The 24,501-nt window shown below is 35.9% G+C and overlaps 1 protein-coding gene across 16 annotated transcripts in view; it reads right to left on the reverse strand.

Annotated features, from left to right (window-relative positions):
* Positions 1-6,190: 6,190 nt before the first annotated feature.
* The window catches only part of LOC127043791 (CLIP-associating protein 2-like), a 197,330-nt gene continuing 179,019 nt past the window's right edge, over positions 6,191-24,501 (reverse strand). For 8 of the 16 annotated variants that reach the window (XM_050937900.1, XM_050937899.1, XM_050937914.1 and 5 more), the window contains 7 exons: positions 21,864-22,034; positions 20,660-20,767; positions 14,945-15,007; positions 14,118-14,224; positions 10,369-10,392; positions 9,650-9,894; positions 6,191-6,297 (listed from right to left, as the gene is read on the reverse strand). In XM_050937900.1, the coding sequence (XP_050793857.1) occupies positions 6,210-6,297; positions 9,650-9,894; positions 10,369-10,392; positions 14,118-14,224; positions 14,945-15,007; positions 20,660-20,767; positions 21,864-22,034 (806 nt within the window). In that variant the 3' untranslated portion in view covers positions 6,191-6,209. The remainder of the gene's footprint in view (positions 6,298-9,649; positions 9,895-10,368; positions 10,393-14,117; positions 14,225-14,944; positions 15,008-20,659; positions 20,768-21,863; positions 22,035-24,501) is intronic. The other 8 variants (XM_050937909.1, XM_050937912.1, XM_050937911.1 and 5 more) reach the window with 4 other exon arrangements.

Below are 24,501 nucleotides of genomic sequence, written 5' to 3' on the forward strand. Positions count from 1 at the left end.
GTGTGTGTATAGATAGATAGATAGATAGGATGTGCAACATGGCTGAATTAAGATTGCTCTCACAGCTGCAATTTTTGGAATTACCTGATTTCTGAATGTTTGTTTCTCAAACTTAACCGTATGTTAACACCACCTTTTTATTGTTTTGCATTATACAAGCCAAATTAATTAGTCTACACCAGCTTCCATTGGTCTCAGAAAATATTTGAACAGCAAGGCATCTGCAACTTTTTTTTTGCTAGGGAAAAACACAGCCAACCCCAAAAAGTGTGCTGAAGTTGCAGACCAGGCATTAGATGTGCTTTGGGCATTTATTGATTTGGTGCATTCCCACTACTGCCAGGGGACTAATAAGGAGCACAGCACAGATTAAAACTATTGTTCCCTAAAGGAGGGAGTGCCTTTCCTCATTGCAACATGAAACTGCTGAGGCCAAGAATTTAGCCAGATCGAAAAAAGGAATGGTTACTGGACACTGCTACAGACAGCAAGATATCTGGAGCTGTCGTAGTTAATGATAAATTATAGAAGGGATATTAAATATCATTTTTCAGGGCCTGAGCCAGTATCTAACTATAGAAAGGGATGAGACCTAATGTTGGAGAAAGATTACCACACATTTGTTCACTGCAAGGTTCTTATATTTTCCTCTCAAGCCCACTGATCACCCTCCTAGAAAGATTACTGGATTAGATGGACCTCAGGTCTAATGCAGTATGGCAATTCTTATGTTTTTTCCAAGGGGATGACTTTTCCTCTTGCTGTTATGGCCCTTCATGAAGAAGGGAGGTGAAATTTGCCTCTCCTTTTACCAACGGAGAATTCATCTAGCCCAATTTATTAAATGTGAGGGAAGGGGAAAACACTGCTAATGTCATGCTTGAGAATTAAATGTACAAAAGAAGGACGTATGAAGTTATGGTTTCCACAGCAACTATAAATCTGTCACCAGCACATATTTAATATTTTGTACTGCTATGTACTCATCTATATCATTATATACATGCAGCGCGAGAGTTAGAATTGCTGGGAAAATTGCAGCTTTCAATTTTTTGGCTTTTGTACATTTTCAATTCTCAACCATGATGTTACAGTAAGTGCTGCGTCTGAGTTTCCTACCTTTTAAAAAAAAAAACAAACATAAAAACCCCAAAAAACTTGGTTGGAGGGAAAAACTCAAAGAAAATTGTGACTGATCTTTGTGAAGCAAGATCCATGTCATACAGTGCACGTCAATTTCAAGTTCAGTTATTATTAAGTTGGAGAAATAATGTACAGATAGTCACAAAATTATTTGCTGTCTTCCTACGTACATATGTACACACATAATTAAGTTTAAAATCAAGCACATTGTTACATCAAATGTACTTTCATAAGGACAAGATGCATATTTCAGTTTGTTGGACGTCATAGAAAAGTAAGAAATTAATTTTATAAGGGACTACTGGAAAAAAGTCAACATTACTGTTTTATTGGTAGATACCTCTTTTGCTACCAGTTAGCAAATGAATTAATTGAAAATCTAAAGTTGCATACTATAATGCTGGCTCTTTAAGAGGATTCTGACTCAGCCTCAACTATGCTAGGCTTAGGTTTTCTCCCCTAAAAGAAAGACATAAGGGGTCACCAGGTTTTCTGGGGAATATCAGGGCAACCTGAATTCAGTCAGAGAGTATGGAAAAAAAGCTTGCTGGAGAGGTGACAACTTTTCAGAGCTCCCAGGCAAAAGGCCTAGAAGAGAGAACTGCAAGAACAGTACCAACTTGTTGAGGGACAAGCGTCAGCTGAGGGACCTGCAGGGAGAAAGGAATGTAAAGGATTTAGAATGTGGAGGTCTGTTACGAAGGGGAAGCCCTGATAAAGGACAGGAAGAACTTTTAGCCAAGATGGGGGGTTATGTGGATGTCAAAGCCCATTATAAACTGAACGGACTAAATGAATCCATGAAAGACGGCTGCAAGGTTGTGTGTATTATTTTATGGTACTAAGCCACACTCAGCAGAGGAAGCAGTATTGTGAAAACATGAGATACAGTGTCTTGTTTGACACATGACAGAAGGGAAAACTGAGGCAAGTGCAGGGCCAAAACCAGACTTCTCTAGCTAAAGGCTTTTAACTATGTCGAAGTTCAAAGGCCTACAGCAAACAAAGAAAGTGTTATGAGCTTCTTAACAAAAAGGTCACAAGAATCTATTATAATTAGAAATGCAAATTAAATATAGCAGTTGCTACCAGCTCTCCCTATATAATAGTATTTGTTAATAATGATAATATTCTAATATTTACATTTAACAATGCAAGCAGAAATCTGAAATACAACATATATACAGCACAGACAAATATTATGGGAAACCTTAACTTCTGAGTACTTGATGTTCCATCATAACAATTAATTGTGGATTTTTTTTGGTGATTTTTAAAGATTAAGAAATTGAGCCAGGAGCTTACAAACTCTGCTTTCTTTGTCACAGGCGCTCATAAATTTCTTGATCTGGAGTTATTTGGTTTGGTGCCTCTTATACTGAAATCTGCAGGCTGAAAAAGCTGATTAAACATTGATATGCTCATAGAGCACTTCAGATTTCCCAAAATAAATGTTCATATTAAATTAAATTATCTTCAACCCTTGTCTTGCCTCAATTAATGCCTATAAAACAAAACAAGTTTGACATTTTGTTTCTAATTTCAGCTGTGTCTATTTATGTCTGGGAATAACACAAAAATGATTCAAGTGATTTTGCTCAAATTTAAAAAACAAAACACTACCACCTCCCAAAAAAACCCCACAAAACAAAAAACCCAGACACCTCTGAATTGGAGACAAAACATGGACAATTTGTTTGAGAAACTTATATGAGCATCAAAACAAAAGCGTGAGATTAGAATGGAAGCTGGAATTCAAACTCTAATTATAGTGGGAATGATCCATACGTGCTATAGTTTCTCTAGATACAGTCTTTGTTTTCATTATTAAATTTTAAATTCTGAAATCAGTCATCTTAATCACATTTTGATAGTGGAGAAAAACAGATATTGTAAGAAAAAATAACTATAATTGAGATCTTTCTTTAAAATGAATTAAGTTTCAGATGCGCCAATCACCACAATATAGAACAGGAGTGCATAACCAAATAAGGTCAGTTAATTAGTAGAAAAACACATCTCAAAACATTACCACACATAATTCTATATGAATTGCGAAAGGCTTGACACTGCATGAACTCTTTGAGGGAGGAAAAAAATAGAGAAAAAGCGTTAATTTCACAATCATGCAATAAGGTTAGATTTCCAGCAAATATTGATCCAACTTACTCTCTAAAGAGAGTTCCAACACAGGGGACAGCATGCAAAAAGAAAAAAGGGGAAAAAAGATAAAAACACACAAATTAGTTTCCATCAATGCAAAGTTCCTGTATGGAAGAAAAAAACAAAAAATAAAAAGGAATTTCAAAACCTGTACAGTAAATTTAAAATTATGTTTCTACTGTTCTTAGAATAGTTTGGAAATAAGCAATTGGTTTGCTCCTGTTCATTTTTTTCCTTAAAACCAATTTTTTCCCCAGAAGGACACAACTACGCTACTTTTTTCTTATATTTGGTTAAAGATGTACTGGAACACATTAAAAAAAATTAGACCTTCACACCTTTACATATTGTAGTTATAATAATTCCTGTAGAAGCTGGGAGAAAAACTCTTAGAAAAGATTTTATAAGGTCACCTCACATATAAAAAAATCTAATTTTAAATTAACTCTTTGATGTTTAAAGTTGGGGTATCCTGCTGTGGAATGCGCTGCTCGACAATTAATGGTTGGTAATATCTAGTGGTGGCAACACAGTCAGTGATTGGAACTGGGGTTAACTGTAAATTTTTTTTTTTATAAGTCACTACTGTACAGTCACAAACTTTGGTTTATACATAAAATGGATGATATCTCAGTTTACAGAACAAAAGAGGTGTTGTTAAATCAATGTGTCCAGTAAACACGAAAAGGAGAGAGATATTATATACATATTGAACGGGATAATTCTTTATGACATCTCAGTATCTATTTTAAAGTCACCTTCATTCCAAAAAAGATGCCATGCATGCTTATAATGTCACTTCTGTTTTTTTGTACACTCTTCTCATGAAATAATTTAAATGCTATATTTGGCATATACAATTTCAAGCTGGAATATTTTTAATTCTGCATATTTTGCAAAAGAAAATAAGTTTTTAGTATAAAGAAAATTTTCACTCAGTAGTTCTTTGATATATCAACTGATGTAATGTTTGTAAACCAGCAGCCAAACTCCTATTAACTAGCGTCCAAGTCAAATAGTGACAAAAATCAGCAATTTGCCATTTCATCAACGTTGATATATTTATGGAGTTTACATAAATGTTCTAGACAGCAATATTGCTAAAAGAATACTGTACATGCATGACAAAGTAAAATAATGCAGAAGTTTACACGAGATGCTCATCTCATACATTTATCACTTTGCTTCAGCAGTACCCACCGCCATTATTCATCTCCTGGAATTCTATATTTTCCAGTACTCTTTTTGTGTGTGTCGTCATTCTCTCTTCCTCCCCTCTTCTACTTCTGGCTGTTCACTTGATCTCTCTGGGGCATCTCTTCTTCAACTTTTCCCTTTTCCACTGCATCCTCCTCTCTTGACTCACTATGATCCTCAAGGCCTTTACCCTTCAGGTTCAGGCCTCTGTTCTCACGTGTACCCCAAAACTCCCGAATTTCTAATCTTGCCATAGGTGGCTATTACTCTGCTTTATCCGTAAAAAGGGGAAACAGCAGACAAACTTTGACAAGTTAATTTGGTGCTTTACTGTTAACTTTAAATTAGTCAAGATTTCAATACAGTTTACATATCACCAAGTTCTGAAGGGTTATCAAGAGTACATTAACATTTTGATAGGCATTTTTCAGTATTCTATTAGCAGCAGCCATCAGCTGTGACATTTATAGTAGAGTTGTAAAATACTGAGATGAACTACTTTCTGTTTTGCTATGAAACTGAGTGTTTTTGCTATCACTTAAACAATACTGATAGATGGATAGAAACTAGCATATGCTGTACATCTCAGACAAAATGATTACCTATTACTTTCAATCCAGAGAATACCTATAATTCAAGATAAGCCCTAAATTATAAACAAACATTAAGTTTTAAAAATGTTTTATATTTATTTTCATATCAGCATCTGTATTGCTGTGCCCAGTTTTCTGAGACGTTTCACTATAAGTTCGTTAATGGAGCATTAAATAAGGCACAATGGTCCACCCACTTGAGAGAGAGAGAAGGCAAACAACCAAAACTGAAAATATAACCCAAAAGTGGAGATTCAATAAAATAAGTTAGTTCAAATTGCTCTTAGAAACCCAAAAGAATATTTTAATTGTTATAGCGTCATCCTGATTTATGAGGTACTGGTCCATATTTGCCTTGTAAAAAGTCATGTAATGTGAACAAAACATGATAACTTTTTATTACTGATAGCAATATATTCTTTACCCGCATTTTACTACATATTAATGACTATATAAAAAGAATTAAATAAACTGTGGAGCCCTAATTTCCAACCAGTCATTTATCTATGAGAATAAAGAAAGACACACATAATCCATCATCACTCAAAACATATACTCAAGAAAGCATCTGAAGTATTTACCAGTGGTTGCTAATCAGCCTCATTTTGTAAATTTAACTAATATTTCTTGCATCAGATGAACTCAATAATGTTCCTGAGTGAGAATCACTTTTCATTTTACTTGTGCAACAAATACTACGAGCTTACAAGAATATTTAAAAATGTTGAACACTCTCTAAATGTTGAATACATTTCTATTTAGGTACAATAAAGTATTATTTACTTTATCTCAATTATCCTGTATCAATAAAAGAAAAAGTAAACTTGTTTCAAATCTCAAATTAAGTAGATCAAAACACCACAGTTTCCTTACATTCTATCAGTTAACTCAAAACAGTGAAAATTAAGAACACATACCTATGCCTCACCACCTGTTTGCAAAGAGTTCTTAAATAACTCCTATGACCACCTCTCGCAATTCAATGCTTATAATACACCTTTATGGCAAATACTTTTAGTGTGCAAATTAATACTTAATATCATTTACAGAAATTGTTCTGTAGTATTACTCTAAAATATTTCAATGTGCTGACTACAAGTAAACAAAGGAATATCAACAGAGAAAAATAAAACATACCTTGCTATGAGGGTCAGCAAACATCCTTGTGAAGATTTCACACAATCTTTTTAATTCAACGCGACTGTTAAAATGACATGAGATAATTAATTAGTCAACTATGGGATACTGTAAGGAATTATTTTAAAAAGGACACAGACTAGATACTTCAAGTCCAAAGTTCAGATTAAGAGGTTTTGAAAAATACCTTTTCAAACAGAAATATTTTCATCTTTGCTTAAAATCTAATTTGAAGTTTAACTTCATTTTAAACATTCTTATGTGCTATTTGCAACCCAAATAACATAACAATGGTACTAGTACAGAACAACCAGTGAAACTGACTAGAAGTCAAAGTGAAAGTAGCTATTAAACATCTCTAATAATAAAGTTAATTTTACAATTTTCAGTTTTAATAATCTGATGTTAATACAGATAAAATTTATTTTTAAATATGACTTAATCCAATAATGTCCCTTTATAGTAACACTTACAAAACGTTATATAACCAAAACATTGTTTAAATTTCCACTTATGACTAAAATATGAAACGGTATATTTAGAGACATTCTTAGCTAGAAAGGTGCTTCCCAACGCAGGCAGACAGACATAAGCTAGTTCTGCTTGAGCTAGCATGCTAAAAATAGCAGTGTAGCCATAAAACAGATTGGTGGAGGCTCGGGCTATCCATTCTATATACTCAGAGGGACAGGTGGGATTGTACTGTACTCAAGTAGCGACTCCAAGCCACAGCCTGGCCCGCTGTGGCCACACTCCTATTTTTAGTGCGCTAGCTTGAGTTGAGCTACCAAATGTCTCTCAGCAGCTGTGTAGATATACCCTAGGAGTATCAAATAGTTTCTGTTGAACGCAAGATTGTACCTCCAGTTGACACAAATTAGGACTTCACAGATTAGGAATTTTTCTGTCCTGAGGAGCTTGGTTTAAATTTTTGTCTCTAATGCTATTAAATAAGGACTTCTAACACTATTTATTATTTCTTCAGTGCCACCAATAATTTCAACACCGTACAAGGTTCCCAGACAAAAATTATGTTAAACTAGAACATATTTCAGTAAATTAAAGATAAAAATATTACAGGGATGTTGTAATTATACCCCAAATAAGAATTACAAACCCAGGAAATTAAGAGTAAATTTAAAAGAAATCTAAACATGACATGGTATCAGAATGCTGTTAAATAAACAAACAAACCTTAACTCTGCTTTGTAAAGATATCATTGTGATGAGTAACAATTATGAATAGTGCACTACAGTCCCAGATTAAACTAAACTGATTTTTAAAGACATCTGATAATTTTTAAAAAATGCTTCCCTCATGGTATCATTGCAAGGAAGAGATAAGGTTATCTCGGTGCACTAACTGTGTATTTGAATATTAACATGTTTGGATTTCTTTTAAATTTAATCTTAAACCTGAATTTCTTAAGTTTCCACTGCTTGTTTTCGGGATACTTAAATGTAATGTTATTACTTACATTACTAATATACAGTCAAACTTAACTACAGTTTAATCTAAGTTCTTAGATATGATTCACTTTTAAAAACCCCTTCATATTTGCACACAAAAAAAATCCCATGAGTAGTGTTAACCATGTGGTATTTCCATTGATTTGAAGATCTGCAGCATAACCCCAAGATCTGTATTTTATTTCAACTTTTCGGACCAGATTAACCAACATACTCTGGATGCTTTACTCACTTTGGAGACAGACCATACATAACCGCTTTCCGCTTCATCCTGCCCCTTCCCGTTTTCCCCTTTCTCCTACACTCCAAATTCCCCTGCACATCACCTCTCAAAATTTCCCCTCCTGCTCTCCTTGCTGAGTAAATCTGGTCAAAGGGTATTTTTTAAAAAAATATTTTTTTAAGACTGTCACTTTCGCCATTATTTTTCATAAACTGAGCATTTCTTCTTCTTGAACAGGAGCTAAAGAATAGTGTTGTTCTACAAATAATTTCATCAAGATATGCCCTTTTCAAAATGGCTCCCCATCTTCTATTGTCCTCAATGAAACAAAGGCCACAGCTGTCCTAAGATGCCCTTTCAAAGTAACCACTAGCTCCCTGAAAATAGCATAGTGTAGGCCTAGCTTGACATAAGTAACTTGTCTCATTTCTTAGTGGTCATGATTTGGAAGGTGAATAGAAAGTTAAGTTGTAAACAGGGTCTTGACAAGCAGTATGCTGGAGTCAGCTAGCTAAAATAAGCAGCAACACCCTAATGCTAACGACAATGGACAAGATAAACCTGCAATATCAAGATCATGTTCTGCATGAAAAGCACATGGACAGAACATGCTGCACAAGGATTGGTTCCTGCAAAATAACCAAGCCACTCCAAAAATGTGTGATGTAATGTATAACAAATGCAATATAATGTGTAAACGTATATAAAAAAAGAGGTTTTCTGTGTAACTCTGGATGCATGGTAAGCCCTAAATCCAACCCCGATGCTTGAGTCTGATCAACTCAGCATAGCTTTGCTGTATGCCAAATACAGGAACCTGAGTGATGAAATCTGGAGTCAACCTGAGTGATTTGGATCCCAGAGAACTGGATGAAGTGTTCTCCCAGAACTGGACATGGTGTTCTGGATAAGCTGAGTGGAAACACTTTCAAAGGGAATCCCAACACACACGAATCCTCACTCTTCTGTGCGGGTATCTTGGCTTACCTCCCCATTCTGAGCAATGGGAGACGGTGGCTATTTCCAGAATTTCAACTCTCGATAGTTTAAGAGTATTGGGATGAGGGACAAGGATCTCTGGTACTTATTGTAGAAGTAAAAGTGTTTAAGCATGTTTCCTTCCTGGTTTGAGGCCAGTTTTTGCAGTTTCTTCTGACTCTGCAAGTACCTTGTCCTCCTTCTTGCTGAAAGAATTGGTCACTAGTGAATTTTACACAGTTCATAGTATTTGATCTGTGTGAATCTAATATCCAGATCTACAGTCACAGGTTCCTCCAGGCTATGTCAATGAAAGACATGGACCTTGCTCTGGGCATCCACAGATGTGTATGCTAGGAAAGTAGCAGCTAAGGAAATCTTACTTTGGATAAAGTCTACATTTTCAGTAAGTAAAGAAAGACTAGGGTTTTAAGCTGTGTTCCTAAAAAAATTGTCCCAAGAAAGCAGGAAATGAGATACTGTTTTTTTTACATACCAGGAAACTGATTATCATCATTTTTCTCCATTTACAGGATAATGCAAAGAGATCTCACAGAAACATTGCAATCTGCATTATTTATTCAGAAGAATATACTACTTTACTTATTTCAGTAATTTGAAACTCCAATTCTACCTGAACGCTACATTTACACATAAAGGTACTAGGAAAATGAGCCTCAGCTGCAAAACAATGTGCCCCTTCCACCCCCAGAAATCTGTTCTTGAGTAAGACACATTTTCTTACCTTAAAGTCCTCTGATTTTTTAATAAATTCTGTAGACCTAGAAGACCTTCTTTTCTTTCTGACCAGTTGGAGCTAGCACAGCGATTGAGGACCTCTGCCACATCTTCTGTCTGCCGCATATATGTAGGTATGCTGCCATTGCGAGAGCTGTATGATCTTTCTGAACAGGCACTGGATGCATCACTGTTGGCATCATCATCAGAGTACATTCCATACGATTCGTACCTCCTTCGTACAGGCTTTTTCTATCACATACAGACTCCCAGATTAGCAATGATCACAAAGAGGTGTCAAACTTTGTATTTGCACATATCTATACAAAAGGATAGCACGTTCACTGATCACCTGCATTGACATTATGGCTCCAATTCCATTGTTCAACAAGTCAAGCAACATTAATTCTTAAAGTCAGATTGATTATATAGAATTCTAAATGTAAAAATGAAGCAAACAGCGCATGACAGGTTATCCACCTAATCAATTTTCTTCTGCATATGTTTTACTTGTGAAAAATACAAATATTTATCATAATAGAAGGACAACAGAGATACTGAAATTTAGTCATTTCACTCAACTGTACACAACTTCAAAACAATATAAAGTTTAAAATTACATTTTCTATTACTTCTTTATTTATGTTTAGTTTTGTACAATCTTAGTATATACTATATTAAAATGTTAAACCATCAGAAGTAAGGGGAAAACAGTGATTTCTATACCTTAGTCCGTATGTCTCCTAAGAGCTGATAGCAGTAAATTATTAAAGAGAAACAGAGAAATTAAGACCATTGAGGATAATTGCCATGTACTAGTACTATAACTAATTTTCATTATGGTATCATCTGTCACTAGAAGCAACAGTGGGTTGTTTTTTGTTTTTGTTTTTTACTATATTGAAGAAAATGGCTATTAGCATGCAACTTTATTTATTCTTTGCCCTCACGATCTCTGATATAAAATATGTAACACTGCCATATCATATATTACGAAAAAGAAATTTTACCCATCTATACTTTTCCAGAAAAATATATCATAATATAATTTATTAGGTCTTCACAAACTAAGACAAGACACAAACTTCCCAGCTTAAAACTTTCTGGCTGTCTTACACAATGACAATTCAACTTGAGGACCCTGTTATATACAGTCAACTATCTCAGCACCAAGCAATCAAATGTTCCTGGTTTTGGAATTTTTTGTCAAAATGTTTTTCCCCTTTTTCTGTTGTAGAAGTTTTCTGATCAGCTCTGCTCTCAGCATCTGGAACCTTCCACCCAATTCTGCAATTGCAAAGACTCTCTATAGAAGCAAATTACTAGAATGCCTTATAAGAATTAATTTTAAAATACAAAAAACAAACAAACAAAAAACAACTAACACCCTCTTCGGCCTCAAAAAATAACCAAAAACCAAAAACATGAAACCCAAACAGGCTAAGGGATTGAGAAAAACAGACTTCTCACCCTAGAGGAAAAAAAAACAAAACACCTCAGCGAAAGAAACCCGCTATCCAAACTCTGAATCAGAGGTGTGTAGTGAGAATCCTGTTTGATTATAGTCAAAGAAGCAGAAGTATTAACATTACAATTTGCACAGAATTCTCACTCTTCAATGCTGAATAACTTGAGGGATGCTCCTAAAACAAACAGCACTGAAACAGTGTAACAAGTAGGCCTATGCTTAACTGTATGTGGAATTATTTCACGACCTTCGGAAGGAATCCAGAATGTGCTCATAGCACCACATTGTCAGTGTAAAACCTGATTTGAAGTGGATCAGTCAGAGCTTGAAGCTCTATGAATTGAGCTCTTTGCTACCAGGAAAATGAACATTCATATAAAAAATGTTAATTGGTAGAATCTGAATAGCTTGAAAGTAGCATTCATCAGTTTTGAGCAGACTAGGTTAATACCATAACAGAAGGAGGGGGTGCACTTATTAATTAACGAGTTATTTCTAACACGTAAAGAGCCACGTGAATCAGGTGACCAAGCCCTGCAGAGACACTTCTTTAAATTCAACTGATCCACGATAGCCCAAAACAGTTGCCAAATAAACAGGAATAGAATAAATCTTTAATCCTTGACTTGCAATTAAATGGTAGTGTAGCAGTTTTGTAGGGCTGGTGGCAGGAGGGGAGAGAGTGAATTAGGTCAATTTATATTACAAATATTTTATATTTACAAATAGATGTCATGATACTGGAGTTCTACCTTTTCAAGAACCTGGAGAGGGACAGATTCCTGTACTGCATCAGAGCAAAATAAACCCAGAGCCAGATTCTCATCCAAATGGATAGTCACTACCAATCTGAGCAAGACTGAGGACCACCCATGCCAGGGGCTTTGCTACAAGAGATTATGGTGGACAGATGTAAAGATGACATTTCCTTCTCTAGTGGGTGGAGAGGCATTCCTTATTAGTGTGATCTTCCAGTGTGAGAAGCACAAAACTGATAGTTTCTCATTCAGGTAAGCAACAGTCTAAAACCTCAGTGAGTGAAACAGTAGCAGAAGACAAAATTGAGGAAGAGACATTCATAAACCCGACTCCCTCTAAGACACCACCCTCCCATCACACACACAGACAAACTGAATCTTAATTGTTCTTTTCCATGAAGCTGACAGAAAGTTCTTCACTATCAGAGGTACTGGATAGTTTCTGAGTGCACGTAGCCAGGATTTACCAAAAGGTCAGTCACACCCTGAACAGTTTTGCTTGACAGGATTTCAGCAACGGAGGAAGAGGAGAACATTTTCTTGACTTTTATCTCAGCCAAGGTACAGGTATAGGAGTTTTAAAAAGCTATGATACAATTACTCTGACTCAGAATGGTTTCTGCCAATGACACTCTAACCTATGTCCTCCAAACATTTAATCTATAAAGCACATTGACCTATGAAAGTAACGGACAGGAAAAAACAAAGCAAGGAATCACTTAACTGATGACTTTATGAATGTAAGTGGCGTACTACAGGACAACATGCTAAATACCAACTTATGACAAAACACAGGAGACCACCTTTGATTTCAGGATATTAGGTTAATCTGAATTTGAACATTTGCTAATGTGAAATTAAGGCTAAGAAAATACAGAAATAACAACAAAAAAAATTAAAATATGCTTAGACCTGACTTGATTTAATAGAGGAAGAAAGTAAAGAAAATTCCTTCAAAATATTAAATCAACCTTTTATTTTTGGTGGTTAAAAATATCAAAGAAAGGTAAATAAGTGGAACTGGTTGGAAATTCACTAATGGAACTTCTTCCATCAGAAAGCATCAATTACTTGAAATTGAGACATCTGTGGGACTGTGTCCATTTTGATAACATTCTGATGGAAATCAGGCACGTTTCCAATGGAAACCCACATACCTGTTTTTCTGCCAGCTTGTCTGCTAGGCTCCTTGGCAGCCCAGCTGGAGATAATTGTGGAGCCCAGACTTCCAAGCTCCCAGACTTGCAGCTCTTTGGCAGCTCCCAGGTAGCTTGTCTAATGGGGCACTGCAGAGCTGGGGCCTCTTAAGGAGGTGAGCTGTCATTTCCCTGTCTGACCGGTTCGCCACCTGGCCAGCTCCCCATTAAATATTTTAATTTTTTTTTTTTACCCAATTTTGCTATAGAATGGAATTTTTTTCAAAATCTATAATTTTTTAATGGAACAAAAATCTCAATGCTGCTTAGTTCCAGTAAAGAGGTTCTTCACTTTTTGTATAGCATGCAAAACACATTTAGATACTAGAAAGTATAGGATAAATATGACGTTACCAACTGTATATGCGTATATATTTATTTTCCTGTTTACCTTGTAAATCAGTACAACACAAGTGTCCTATTATCCACGTTTTAATCATTTTAAAGTTGTGATATCAATTTGACAGTCATTATCATGGCAAATCCCAAAAGGATCTCCTTGCACAAAGAGTACCATCTGGATTGATTAACATGACAATAGCTATGAAATAAAACTACAGCCAAGTTGGTCTCTGAATCACAAGTCTGTCTTTTGTTCTATAGAGGTACAATGGCAGAGCAACTTAACTTTCAACATATGTTTTTATTTTTTAAGTTTCAATAATTAACATAATTCTGAGCCAAGACACAGAAAATGGAAACCAGATCCAAAGAATCTACAATCTTGAGAAGATATTGGAACAGTTTCAGATTTTGGACACATCATTAATTTGCTTGTTCAGAGCTTTACTTTTTATTCAAAGGGAAAAAAAAATTCAATCACTCATCTTGTATTACACTAGCTGTTCATGTTATCATTTAATCAAAATTCCACCTCAATGAGCTAGCTCAGGTAAACAAACATAATTTCAAACTTAAGGAACTAAACTGTTTCACAGTTCAAAATGCATATAAATACATACACCTCTACCTCGATATAACACAAATTCAAATATAACGTGGTAAAGTTCAAAGTTTTTAGTCTACTTAAAATGATAAATGGAGGATTCTTACCAGTGCATCTGCTACTGCTTCTTCTACATCAGAACCTGTGTTCAGAACTCTCATAGCACTAACTGATGATGACAATCTACTTGACTGACTGATCCCAAACCCTGTACCTGTTATAACAGAATAAGAAAATAATAAACGTTTAAATCAGAATTGCAACATGGAAAATAGAATTTCAGTCACTTAAAAAAACCCAACCAGAAATATAGTAATTGGCAAGTGCTCTGCTCTGCTTAATTTCATTTAACTAAAAAGTTAAAAAAAGAATGGATGTGACAATTATCTGATTTGTATTTCTGCACTAAAAGAATAGGAAAAATAAACAAAAATTAATCAATGATTAAATAGAATGTCTGATAAATATTTATACTATGAAAGAAAGGAATCAAGAGGCTCAACTGAAGCGTTTGCACTATAGAGTTACTTTTCTTTTGAAAAGCACCTGTTAAAATATATTAATTCTTTGGGTTTTTTTAAATTTTTTAAAAAATAAAATGCAAAATATAAGGAGGGCTACCAACAGCGCTATGTTGCAGAACTACATGCATAAAAAGTGCTACAAATACCAAACAAACAATGAGGAACTAAAATAAAGTAAATCTGCCAGGAAAAAAAATTGTAAATACATTATTGGGGGGGGTGGGAGGGGGAGCTGACCTTGGGAAAGAAAAGCTTGCAATGTGTACACATCTACCTTGATTATCCAAAACACAGAAATTAATGTAAATAATAAAAAATAGTTTTAAAAAATGGATTGTAAGGAAAACCAAGTGGGAAAAAAATATCCAGGATGACTGCACAGATGACAGCAAAGTGTACTCATCCTTCACCTGTAGCCCCATATACTTCTGGGGTGTAGAGAGCACCAGTAGATCTGGAGTGATGCCTGGAAGCTGCAATAACAGGATCATATAAACCCTATCTATTATTAAGGAAGCAAGGTACAGTGACAACTGTATAGATAAGGAGAATACTTTTTAGGAAACAGATGTAGCATTACTGCATGAAATAGAACAAATTAACAGAGAAAATATGAAATAACGTTTCAGAAAACAAGTCCCTCAACTAAATAACAAGTGGGTTATTGTTCAGAAGCCAATTCATGCAGCAGAAAATTTAAAGCAAGCATTCCCTTTTTGAATTCAAAGCAAAACACATATATACACCCCTATATGAGCCTTTTAAAACAGCCCATTGAGTCTGTATCTTAACTGCAATGTTAACTTGACTTGTCTACACTGGAGGGCCTAGCTTGAATGATAGCAGCCACAGTGCAAAATAATACTTGAGCTGCACAGAATAATTAGATTACTGCACAGAGTTATTGTATTAGCAGATGACAAGTTGTGCTATCTTGAGCTGTAGCCTATACCTTTGAAAGGCTAGCTAATTCAAGTTAAAAGTACCACTAGGCTCAAATTAATGTTTTTTGTGCCTGGATAAAAAAAAATGATTTAAGAAGGTGTATTTTTTAAAAGTAACTTTTCATTTAATTTTTAATAATAAAGTATTTAAAAATAAATTCAAATTTAATTTTAAACCTCTATTAAGGCCTAAATTTACAATTATTCTACTTAAATAAATAAATATATGTTACATCAATTAGCCTCTTCAAATTTTAATGAGATTAACGAGTGCTGCTTTTTAAATTATATTTAGAATCAGGTGAAAATATCTTTAATTTCTGAAGTCAACTCAAATTTTATAAATGTGTCACAATGTCAGGTACTGCATTAAGAATCTGCATTATTTTCAGTCTTTATAATGGAGTGTATATTGGTACAGGATGAACCTCTCTAATTTGGCACTTGCTGGTCCGGTAACATCCGTGGTCCGGCATAGGCGCCGACTCCATGAGTGCTCCGGGGCTGGAGCACCCATGAGGAAAAATTAGTGGGTGAGGAGTATTCACCAGCACCAAGCTCCCCCGTGCCTCTCACACGCTGGTGTCCCCATACTTGCCAACTCCTCCTCCTCCCACCCAGTTCTTCTGGAGTGCCCCGAACAGCTGATTCACAAGTTCAAGCTCTGGGAAGGAGGGGGAGGACCTGGGGCCAGGGTTGGGACCCTGGGTGAGGGGCTAGCAGCTGGAAGACGGCAGCTGGGACCAGGTGGCAGCGAGGCCAAGCTGTTGTGGGGGCCACGCTGGGTGCACTGCCTGCGGGTGCTGCAGCATCCCCTACATACATGCCTACAGAGACCCCCGGCACTCTGCATTGACCTTCCGGGGTTCGGTAAATACTCTGGCTCGGCACCGGTCAGGTCCTAAGGGTGCCGGACTAGAGAGGTACAACTTGTATTTACATTTTTTCAAATGCAAGTACTTTCAGTTACTGGTGTGCAGAAAAGCTTGTGCCTTAATTTTAGTTTCAGTTTAGCTAGCAAGTACAGTGAGAATATTTTCTTCATTTGGACTAGTTCATTCAAAGCTGAGAAATTGATTGGGAGTTGAAAAAGCAAGAAAGCTTGTTTTCCTCTTCCAATCTATGAATAAAAATATGTGGGACAGGATGAGATCTACTAATTCTAAACATCTGAAGGACATGGGGCCAGACTATCAAAGGTATTTAGGTTTTAACTGCTTTTGAAAATCTCACTAGGCACCTTTCTGCATCTTTAGGTGCCTAAATACCTTTGAAAATCTGTCACCATGTCCTTCAAGTTTTTAGGATTAACTTCCCTTGGAAATGAAACTGAAATACCTCCAAAAATCTGGCTCATGGTGACCATAAACAATCCATCAGTTTACTAACTACAGTTAATACTTCCTTTCTTTAACTAATCAGTTTTAAATGCAAAATATGTTCTGATAAACTTATTTGTTTTTCTTATGTATCAACATATTTAAGGTAGTTTGATTTAACTAACAATTTTAAAATGCTGGTTTTGTACTATTTAAATTTAATTCAAATTTCCATCCAAATATATCTTGACACCAACCCTGAGTAAAAAATTGTAATCTAATAGGAAAGAATTGTATCATTCACCATTTTCTAATTGTAAAAATTAAGAATCTGAACAAATGTATGACAAGCTATATAACTGATTAAATACATATGTACAGATCTTCTACATCCTCCTGATTAGCAAGAAGTACGGCCAAATTTAGTGTAAAAGCTTTATTTGGTTGCAAATCAGCATGTTTTAATGGTTATACAAACCAACGAGAATGAACCTGTCTGTAAGAAAATAACTACCTTAAATATGTTGATACATAAGAAAAACAAGTAAGTTTATCAAAGTGTATTTTGCATTTAAAAATGATTAGTTAAAGAAAGGAAGTACAAATGCAAACAAGATTGAAATTAGTTATTATGTCAAGGTTTCCTGCTTGCTGATTTAAATAATGAATAAAATCTGTGATTTAAATCAATCAATCCTGGTATGGACAGGACTTGAGTTACAGGTAACATTCCACTTATAACCTGAGTTGACTTTATAGTGAAGACAAGCCCCCTTAGTATGCAATAGATGACACTTTTTCATTGTAAATGTTGTAATCCACTAAGCAATGTTTAATATATTTTGCATCAATATAAATATGCTTACATTATTTAAGTATGAAGTATGTTTTTTCTCCCCCACTAACTATATTATTGGATGTTTGGTTCTTTGGGAATCATATGCCAGCATACTCGACTAGACACTCAGCAGTACAAAAGTCAACACAAAATCAATGGCAGCGACACATGCTTTCTGCAGGGCTTTGAACACATGCAATAGTGGGAGCAATTTCTCTATAATCTTCTACTGAAAATTCAATTCTTCCACTCAAGATATGAATTAAGAGTTCATAATATCACTAGGAATTCTATTTAAAACAACCTCTCTCTCCACAATTATATAAAACAAGCAAGCCAAAATATGATAATACTTGGCTATAACATATTATAACATGTAAAGTTGACTTTATTCCACAATCTCTTCTTCAAGAGTGCTCTTTGTACTCCTGATATTATAATGGACCATCTCTAATTATTTAATTTGGTTATTATTTTACCAAATTTTTAAAGATTTGTTATAATGAAAAATGTTGAAAAGGACTAAAAAATAATGTACTTTCTGGTCAAAGGAATTTAGAAAGTAATCTTGAAAAATATAAACCTTTAAAATTAACTGTATATCATAAATCAATATTCACTTGCATATAAATCACTTGTTTCTTAGACCAGTGAATTAAAATAGGTGCTCCTCCTCAATTCTTTGATATCAGCATCTGTAATCCCACTGTGATGTGGGATTACAAAAAGATTTATATACCACACATAGAAATGGCATAAACTTGGCACATTATGCAAACAAAATATTTTTTGGGAGCCTTAACAACAGTCTATAGTTGTAGAAGGGTTATATGGCAAAATTGTCACGTACATTATAAAAGAAAACTAACCACTGAGACAGCTGATTTACTTAGTATACATTCCGCTGGAATCAGTGGAAAATTTGAGCGAGTAAGGTCTGCAGAATTATTTAAAGAAATAAATTTGACAATAGATTAATTATATGGAATAAGACAAACTGGCTTAACTAATCACTAGGGAAATTTGAAAACAAAGAAATCAGGAAATAGAAAGGGAAGAAGTCCTGTGATATTTATTTCAGGAACAGACATTTTTACTAAATTTTGATTTCCACAGGATTATTTTACATTATTGATACAAGCAACAGATACAACCTACTTGTGGCATTTGGCATCTGAACACAGAGGATAAAAACTTCATTAACAACAACAACAGAAATAACATTTCAAGTAACAGCTTTCCCAGTAACCCAATGTCTAACAACAACATTATGGAGTTATTTTAATAATGGTGTTTTAAAAATATGGAGCACTTGGCTTGGCATAACACATCAATCATATACAACATGCAAGCAATTAAACTATTCAACTGTTCAAGCTGCAGAGTAGCAAAAGAAGCATATAAGTATCTGAAAACTCTCCTTTTTGAAAACAAACACGTAGTACACCACAGAACCTATCAGTTGCATATTGATAAAGAGTTGACTAGCGGATCCTATATAACATGCTCATTCATTAGGTTTCCTGATTAAATAGCATCTGGTTAAATTAGTATTAGATACCGAGACAGCTTCCATTTATTTACCCAACTCTTTGCCAGTAAAAATAAGGCTGAAAGGAGCAAACTGCCTTAACAGCCCAAAATAAGGATCAGACTTTCAGGTGCTAATTAGGATTATACTGTAGTGCCTCAATTTGATGTTGAAAATAGAGTAAATATCTTAATATTTTGGGAGTGAGCTGAGGAGTTGGAAGCAAGGTATCTTTGCTGTAAACTATACTGAACTGGGAAGAAATAAAAAAGGTACTAAAAATCTATGATAAATTCATACAAAGTAGGTAAATTTCAAATAGAACCTTCAAGTGATACATTTTCTACCTTACAGAAGGAGCCACAAACTAAAATAATCTTTTCAAGACAAGTTTGCTACCTAAGTCATAGGCAACTTCAACCAGATAAAATAATTTATGATTAGAAGCTATTGATTTTTTTTAAAGCCAACTCTGGGGTTCCTGTACTTCCATTTGGGTTTTATAAATAGATGTCAGTTTGATACTTGCAGATATTTGAAGTGTCAGTCCAGTAAATTGCAGTATTGCATGTGAAAGCTGTGTCATTGTTTATAGTAGCTCTAGGAAAGAAGTCTGAAGTATCTGTGGTTGTGCAAATCTGAAATGTAAAGAAGTTGCCAGCCTCCTCTCCCCCATGTAATGACCTATGTTAATTGTGTGTTATCCTGTTTTTGAGACACTGAAAGTAGGTTTCAAAACTGGATTTAGGTTCACTTACTCTGACAAGGGCCCTTACTATTTGCTTCCATTTATTTCCAAAAAATTTGGACTATTCTTACAGTGCAAGTCTGCTTTGAAAAATGACTGCATGAAACTGGCATCTTCCAACTCAATGGATCTGCTATTAACCTGCACTGAGATTCATACTGACTTACTTTAGTGACAAAAACAGAATTTTAATTTTTTTTACTTCTATTATGACAATATAGCAATTTTTTTCTTTTCTATCAATAGAATTGTTTAGTAACTACACTATAATTTCTATTATTCCTGCAATATAAAACCAGTTATCAATTCGATCTATCTGATCCAGGGAGCAGGAAGATAAACCCAGGTTTTGAGCTCAAGCAAACCTAGTCACAGTTAGTTTTTTATTTATAAGCAAGCCTTTGATATTGAAATCAAGACAAAAACATGTAATCTTACAATGCTGTTTTTATAGTCACTTTTCTGAGCAGGACTGCCCTTTTTAAAGCTTCAATCTAAGAACTGTGGGGTGAGGTTATCTTCCCAGGTTCTTGGTGTAAAGGATAAGACTAACACCATTGTGACATTTACTTTTTTAACGTGCATTTCATTCACACGTTGATCAATACTCTAGCAAAGTAAATGGCAAATGAGTTCAAAGAAAATAATGGGTAGCTACCATAAGCTAAATGAAGAAGGCATGGGTTCACTAGATGCAGATAATGAAAGGCATAAATAGGCACAACAAAGGTCTCCAAGTACTTACCAAGGGGTGGAAAAGAGCGGACAGGGCTTGTGTCCCTGCTACTTTCACGGCTGGCCTCCCGACTGCACCCCTGACTCACACTAGGTCGAGGAATGCGGCTGCCTCGTGCTAGTATGATTCAGTGTACAGATAAACAGCAGCACAGAAAGGGAGAAGACACAAGAAAAGTTGTAGTTTTAATGTAATTTTGTTCGTGCAATAAATCAGATCAATTACGTATTTCTAAGAACATACGTTGCCTCTATTCATGTAGCATTACAGTATTATCTTCTTTCTGATATTTTACGAATTTGACGAATTGCACTAAATGCAGCCAGTTCAGATGAAAGTAAGTATTTTCTCCACAACATAAACTAACGTGAATTTGGAACCTCTCGAAAGAAAGCTGAAAAATGCTTGAAAAGGATGGTAACTTTTTTCAGATTATAGTTGAAACATTTATCAGTATAGCCTGTGAAGAGCATACAAAAACAGTAGTTCATTCAGTAACTTAATCAGTTTAGTTCCAGCTAATCTTTCTTTTTTCATGTGGAAATAAATGTTGCTTTTGCTACACTAGTGTACAGTACAACAATCTATTTAAAAAGGGGGGAAATAATTCAGTTTAAGATAAAGGTATGGTAAAATTAAATACAAATATTATAGAAAACCAGCTTGCGGATAGCAGTAGCCTCAGTTTTATTTACTAACATATTTAAAGAGAGTATAGATAATTGAATTAGACCATGAAGCTGTATTTGGGGAAAATATGAAGCATAATGCATTCATTTTTACACCATACACACACACACACACACACACACTATAAAACAAGTATTTCAAGGACACTAATTGTCTTGATGTCGTCTTCCCAGTTTTCAGTGTTTCCAGGCTGCCATGAAGATTTTGAGGGTTCCCAACAACACTGGATTTTTATAGGGGCCCAATTCACTTGCTCCTTCCACACTTCCTTTTCTCTGCTTAAGAGTTAAGCATGGAGGCATAGATCAGTGCATTCAGAGAACAGCAATCTTCATAGTCTCACCTTAAATTTGAAACTGTGTTGCAAATCATAAGCCTCCCTTTGGGAGTTGGCTTTGCGGGTCGGGTCCCCAGTCAGATTTTAGAGTTTCATAGTTTTTCAGCCCAACCGTCTGTAACTAGGCATCAAATGCATAAAGTAACATCTGTAAAGATACCTAAAAGGTTACTTGATAGTTCTTACCTACTGACAATCTAGAAGGACTTGCTTCTCTACTGCATCCTTGGCTTCGTGGGATCTTGCTCCGTTTTTGTGCTGTTGCTGGATTGACTAACACTCTCTGAACCCCTGTGTTCATAGTTGAAAGTGCAGTTGTAGTCAAAACTCTTCCAGGAGATCCAGATCGACTACCAGCTGAAGGCAAAATAAGTAAAAATAAATAACTTCAGATAAATAGTGAGGATAAAAAAGACAGAAAAACAACATGTTTGACTGAAATGGTTTAAAAAAATAGTTTGGAAGAACTTACAAGATAAAATGTAAAATTTGAGAAAATCTGTAAGATCTACATCTAGTCTTAAAAATAAAGCACCTCTCAAAAGGTATAGGTATAAAAATATCCCTGCAAGTCTGAAAACACTTATCACAGTATTTAGGACTATATGAGCACCATAGCAAGCAATTTTAACCACACACCAAAAACACTGTTCCTTTCACTAGTATTTACAAAAGCATCCAATATTCTCGAATGTGAAGATGGAGAGGTTACTTACCTTACAGCAATTTGAGTTCAAGAGGTTTTGTCCCTACGGGTGCTCCACCATAGGATGTATGCAAGCCCATGCATCCGTGATTGGAGACTGCAAAGTAGTGTCTGTGAGCCCATGCCTGTACAGAGCAGTTTCTCCTGCTCTAAACGAGTGCATCTTGGGAGACATCAGTCCACCACCACTCAGTTCCTTCTTGACAGCGAAGCTGAATTCCACAGCAGAGGGGAAGGAGGGCAGGAGGTAGAGCACATTTAAGGACAAAATATCCCAAAGAACTCAAGTTACTATAAGGAAGTAACCTCTCCTTCTTCTTTGAGAATATGTCTCTATGAGTGCTCCATTGTAGGAGACACCCAAGTAGCAGCTCAATGAGGTAAGTTCAGGACACACACAAAAGCCGCATCACCAAATGAGTTATCTCAAGAAGCAGATAAGATGAAGCAACGTTTGGCAAAGGCATGCAAAGAACAAACAGGAGTTCTGCAGATTTCTGCTATGGCAACAACCTTCAGTGGAGTTACAGATCTGGATTGAGCGCTAATGGAATGTGCTATTACTCTGTGAACACCAGCATTTTCAGAGCAGGTCAGGATGCAGTAAAAACCCACTTAGTCTGTGTGGGAATTGGTTAACCCTTCATTCTATCTGCAATTGAATAGTCTGGGAGTGGCCAGAATGGTTTATATAGAAAGCAAAGGCCCTCCTGACATTCAGTGGACAAAGGCTTGATTATTCTCTGGAGGCACAAGGTTTAGGCAGAAAACTGATAGGTGAATTTCCTGGTTAATCTCATATTCCAAGGGAGGAATATAACATCTGGGAAGAAGCAAGGATAGGGATGTAATATAATCTTGTCTTTGTAGAAGGTGGTACATGGTGGGTCCATCATGAGATCTTCTCCCTCCCCCCCATTCACCTTGCTGAGGTGAAGGCAATTGGGGAGAGAGCAGGTTGCCATTGGTTTGAAGGGGGATTTTTTTGGGGCATTCAAAATCAGGTTCAAGTCCCACTGGGGAGCAAGCTGTTGAGTGGGCAAAGGCAAGCTGTATATGCCCTGAAGAAATCTGGTTGCTGTAGGGTGTGGCAAAGACTGAAGCCCTGGATAGATGAGTGGAAGGCTGTGATGGTGATAGATGTACTCTGACAGATCTCATTGAGAAACCCTATATCTTTAATTTAAATAGGTAGCCCAGGATTTTAGAAAGCAGAAATTCCTAGCCTTTAGAAGATGTGAGGAAGCACAGCGATTGGAAGTGCCTGCACCTTTGCAAACAAGTTTTATGAGTACTAGGCTTTCTACTAGATAAGAGAACTGACTGAACTCTATCCAAAAAGGTCAATTCCATGCCTGAGAGTCACTGAGCAGCCAGGTTCTCAGATTCAGAGAGAAGGCAATGGGATGGATAATGACCTGTGCCAATAGGTCTTTTGTAATAGGAAATCTGAGGGGTTTTACCTTCAAGAGGTAGATGACACCTGTCTCAGCCAAGCAGGTGAGACAAGGCTAGCTCTCACTCCTTGCTTCAGAAGAGTGGAGGATTAATGGTACAGGTAGATAAGCACAAATAAGGGTACAAGGCCATGCTGTTATCAGGGCAGTCCCCAGAGAGTCATGATTGTAACTTCCATTGCAGTAGAACAGGAAACATTTCATTTTGTTCAGGGTAGCGAAAAGGTCTACCCCGGTATACCTCAGGTCTAACAGATCCTGTGGAAGGCAGAGTCCTTGAATTCCCATTCATGATCTCACCAGAAGTGCCTACTCAAGGAGTCTGTGATTGTATTGTGGATACCTAGTAAACAGGCTGCTGATATTTCTATCTGATGAGAGACACACAGATTCCAGCCTTAGTAACTATGCACATAAGGACTGGGGTCTTGTTCTGCCCTGGCAATTGACTTAATACATCGCTACCTTGTTGTCCAGCATTACTCTGACTGAGTGACTTTGTATGGTGTGAGAGAAGTGTTGGTAAGCACATCAATCTGTTTTTAACTCCAGATACTGATTTGGAGCACTGATTTCTGTGCCAAGTCTCCCTGTAGATGAGCCCCCATCTCAGAGATGCATTTATTGTAAGGGTCTTCAAAGGTGCTGGATACAAGAATGG

Source organism: Gopherus flavomarginatus, chromosome 2 (assembly GCF_025201925.1).
Source record: "Gopherus flavomarginatus isolate rGopFla2 chromosome 2, rGopFla2.mat.asm, whole genome shotgun sequence".
NCBI lineage: Eukaryota > Metazoa > Chordata > Testudines > Testudinidae > Gopherus > Gopherus flavomarginatus.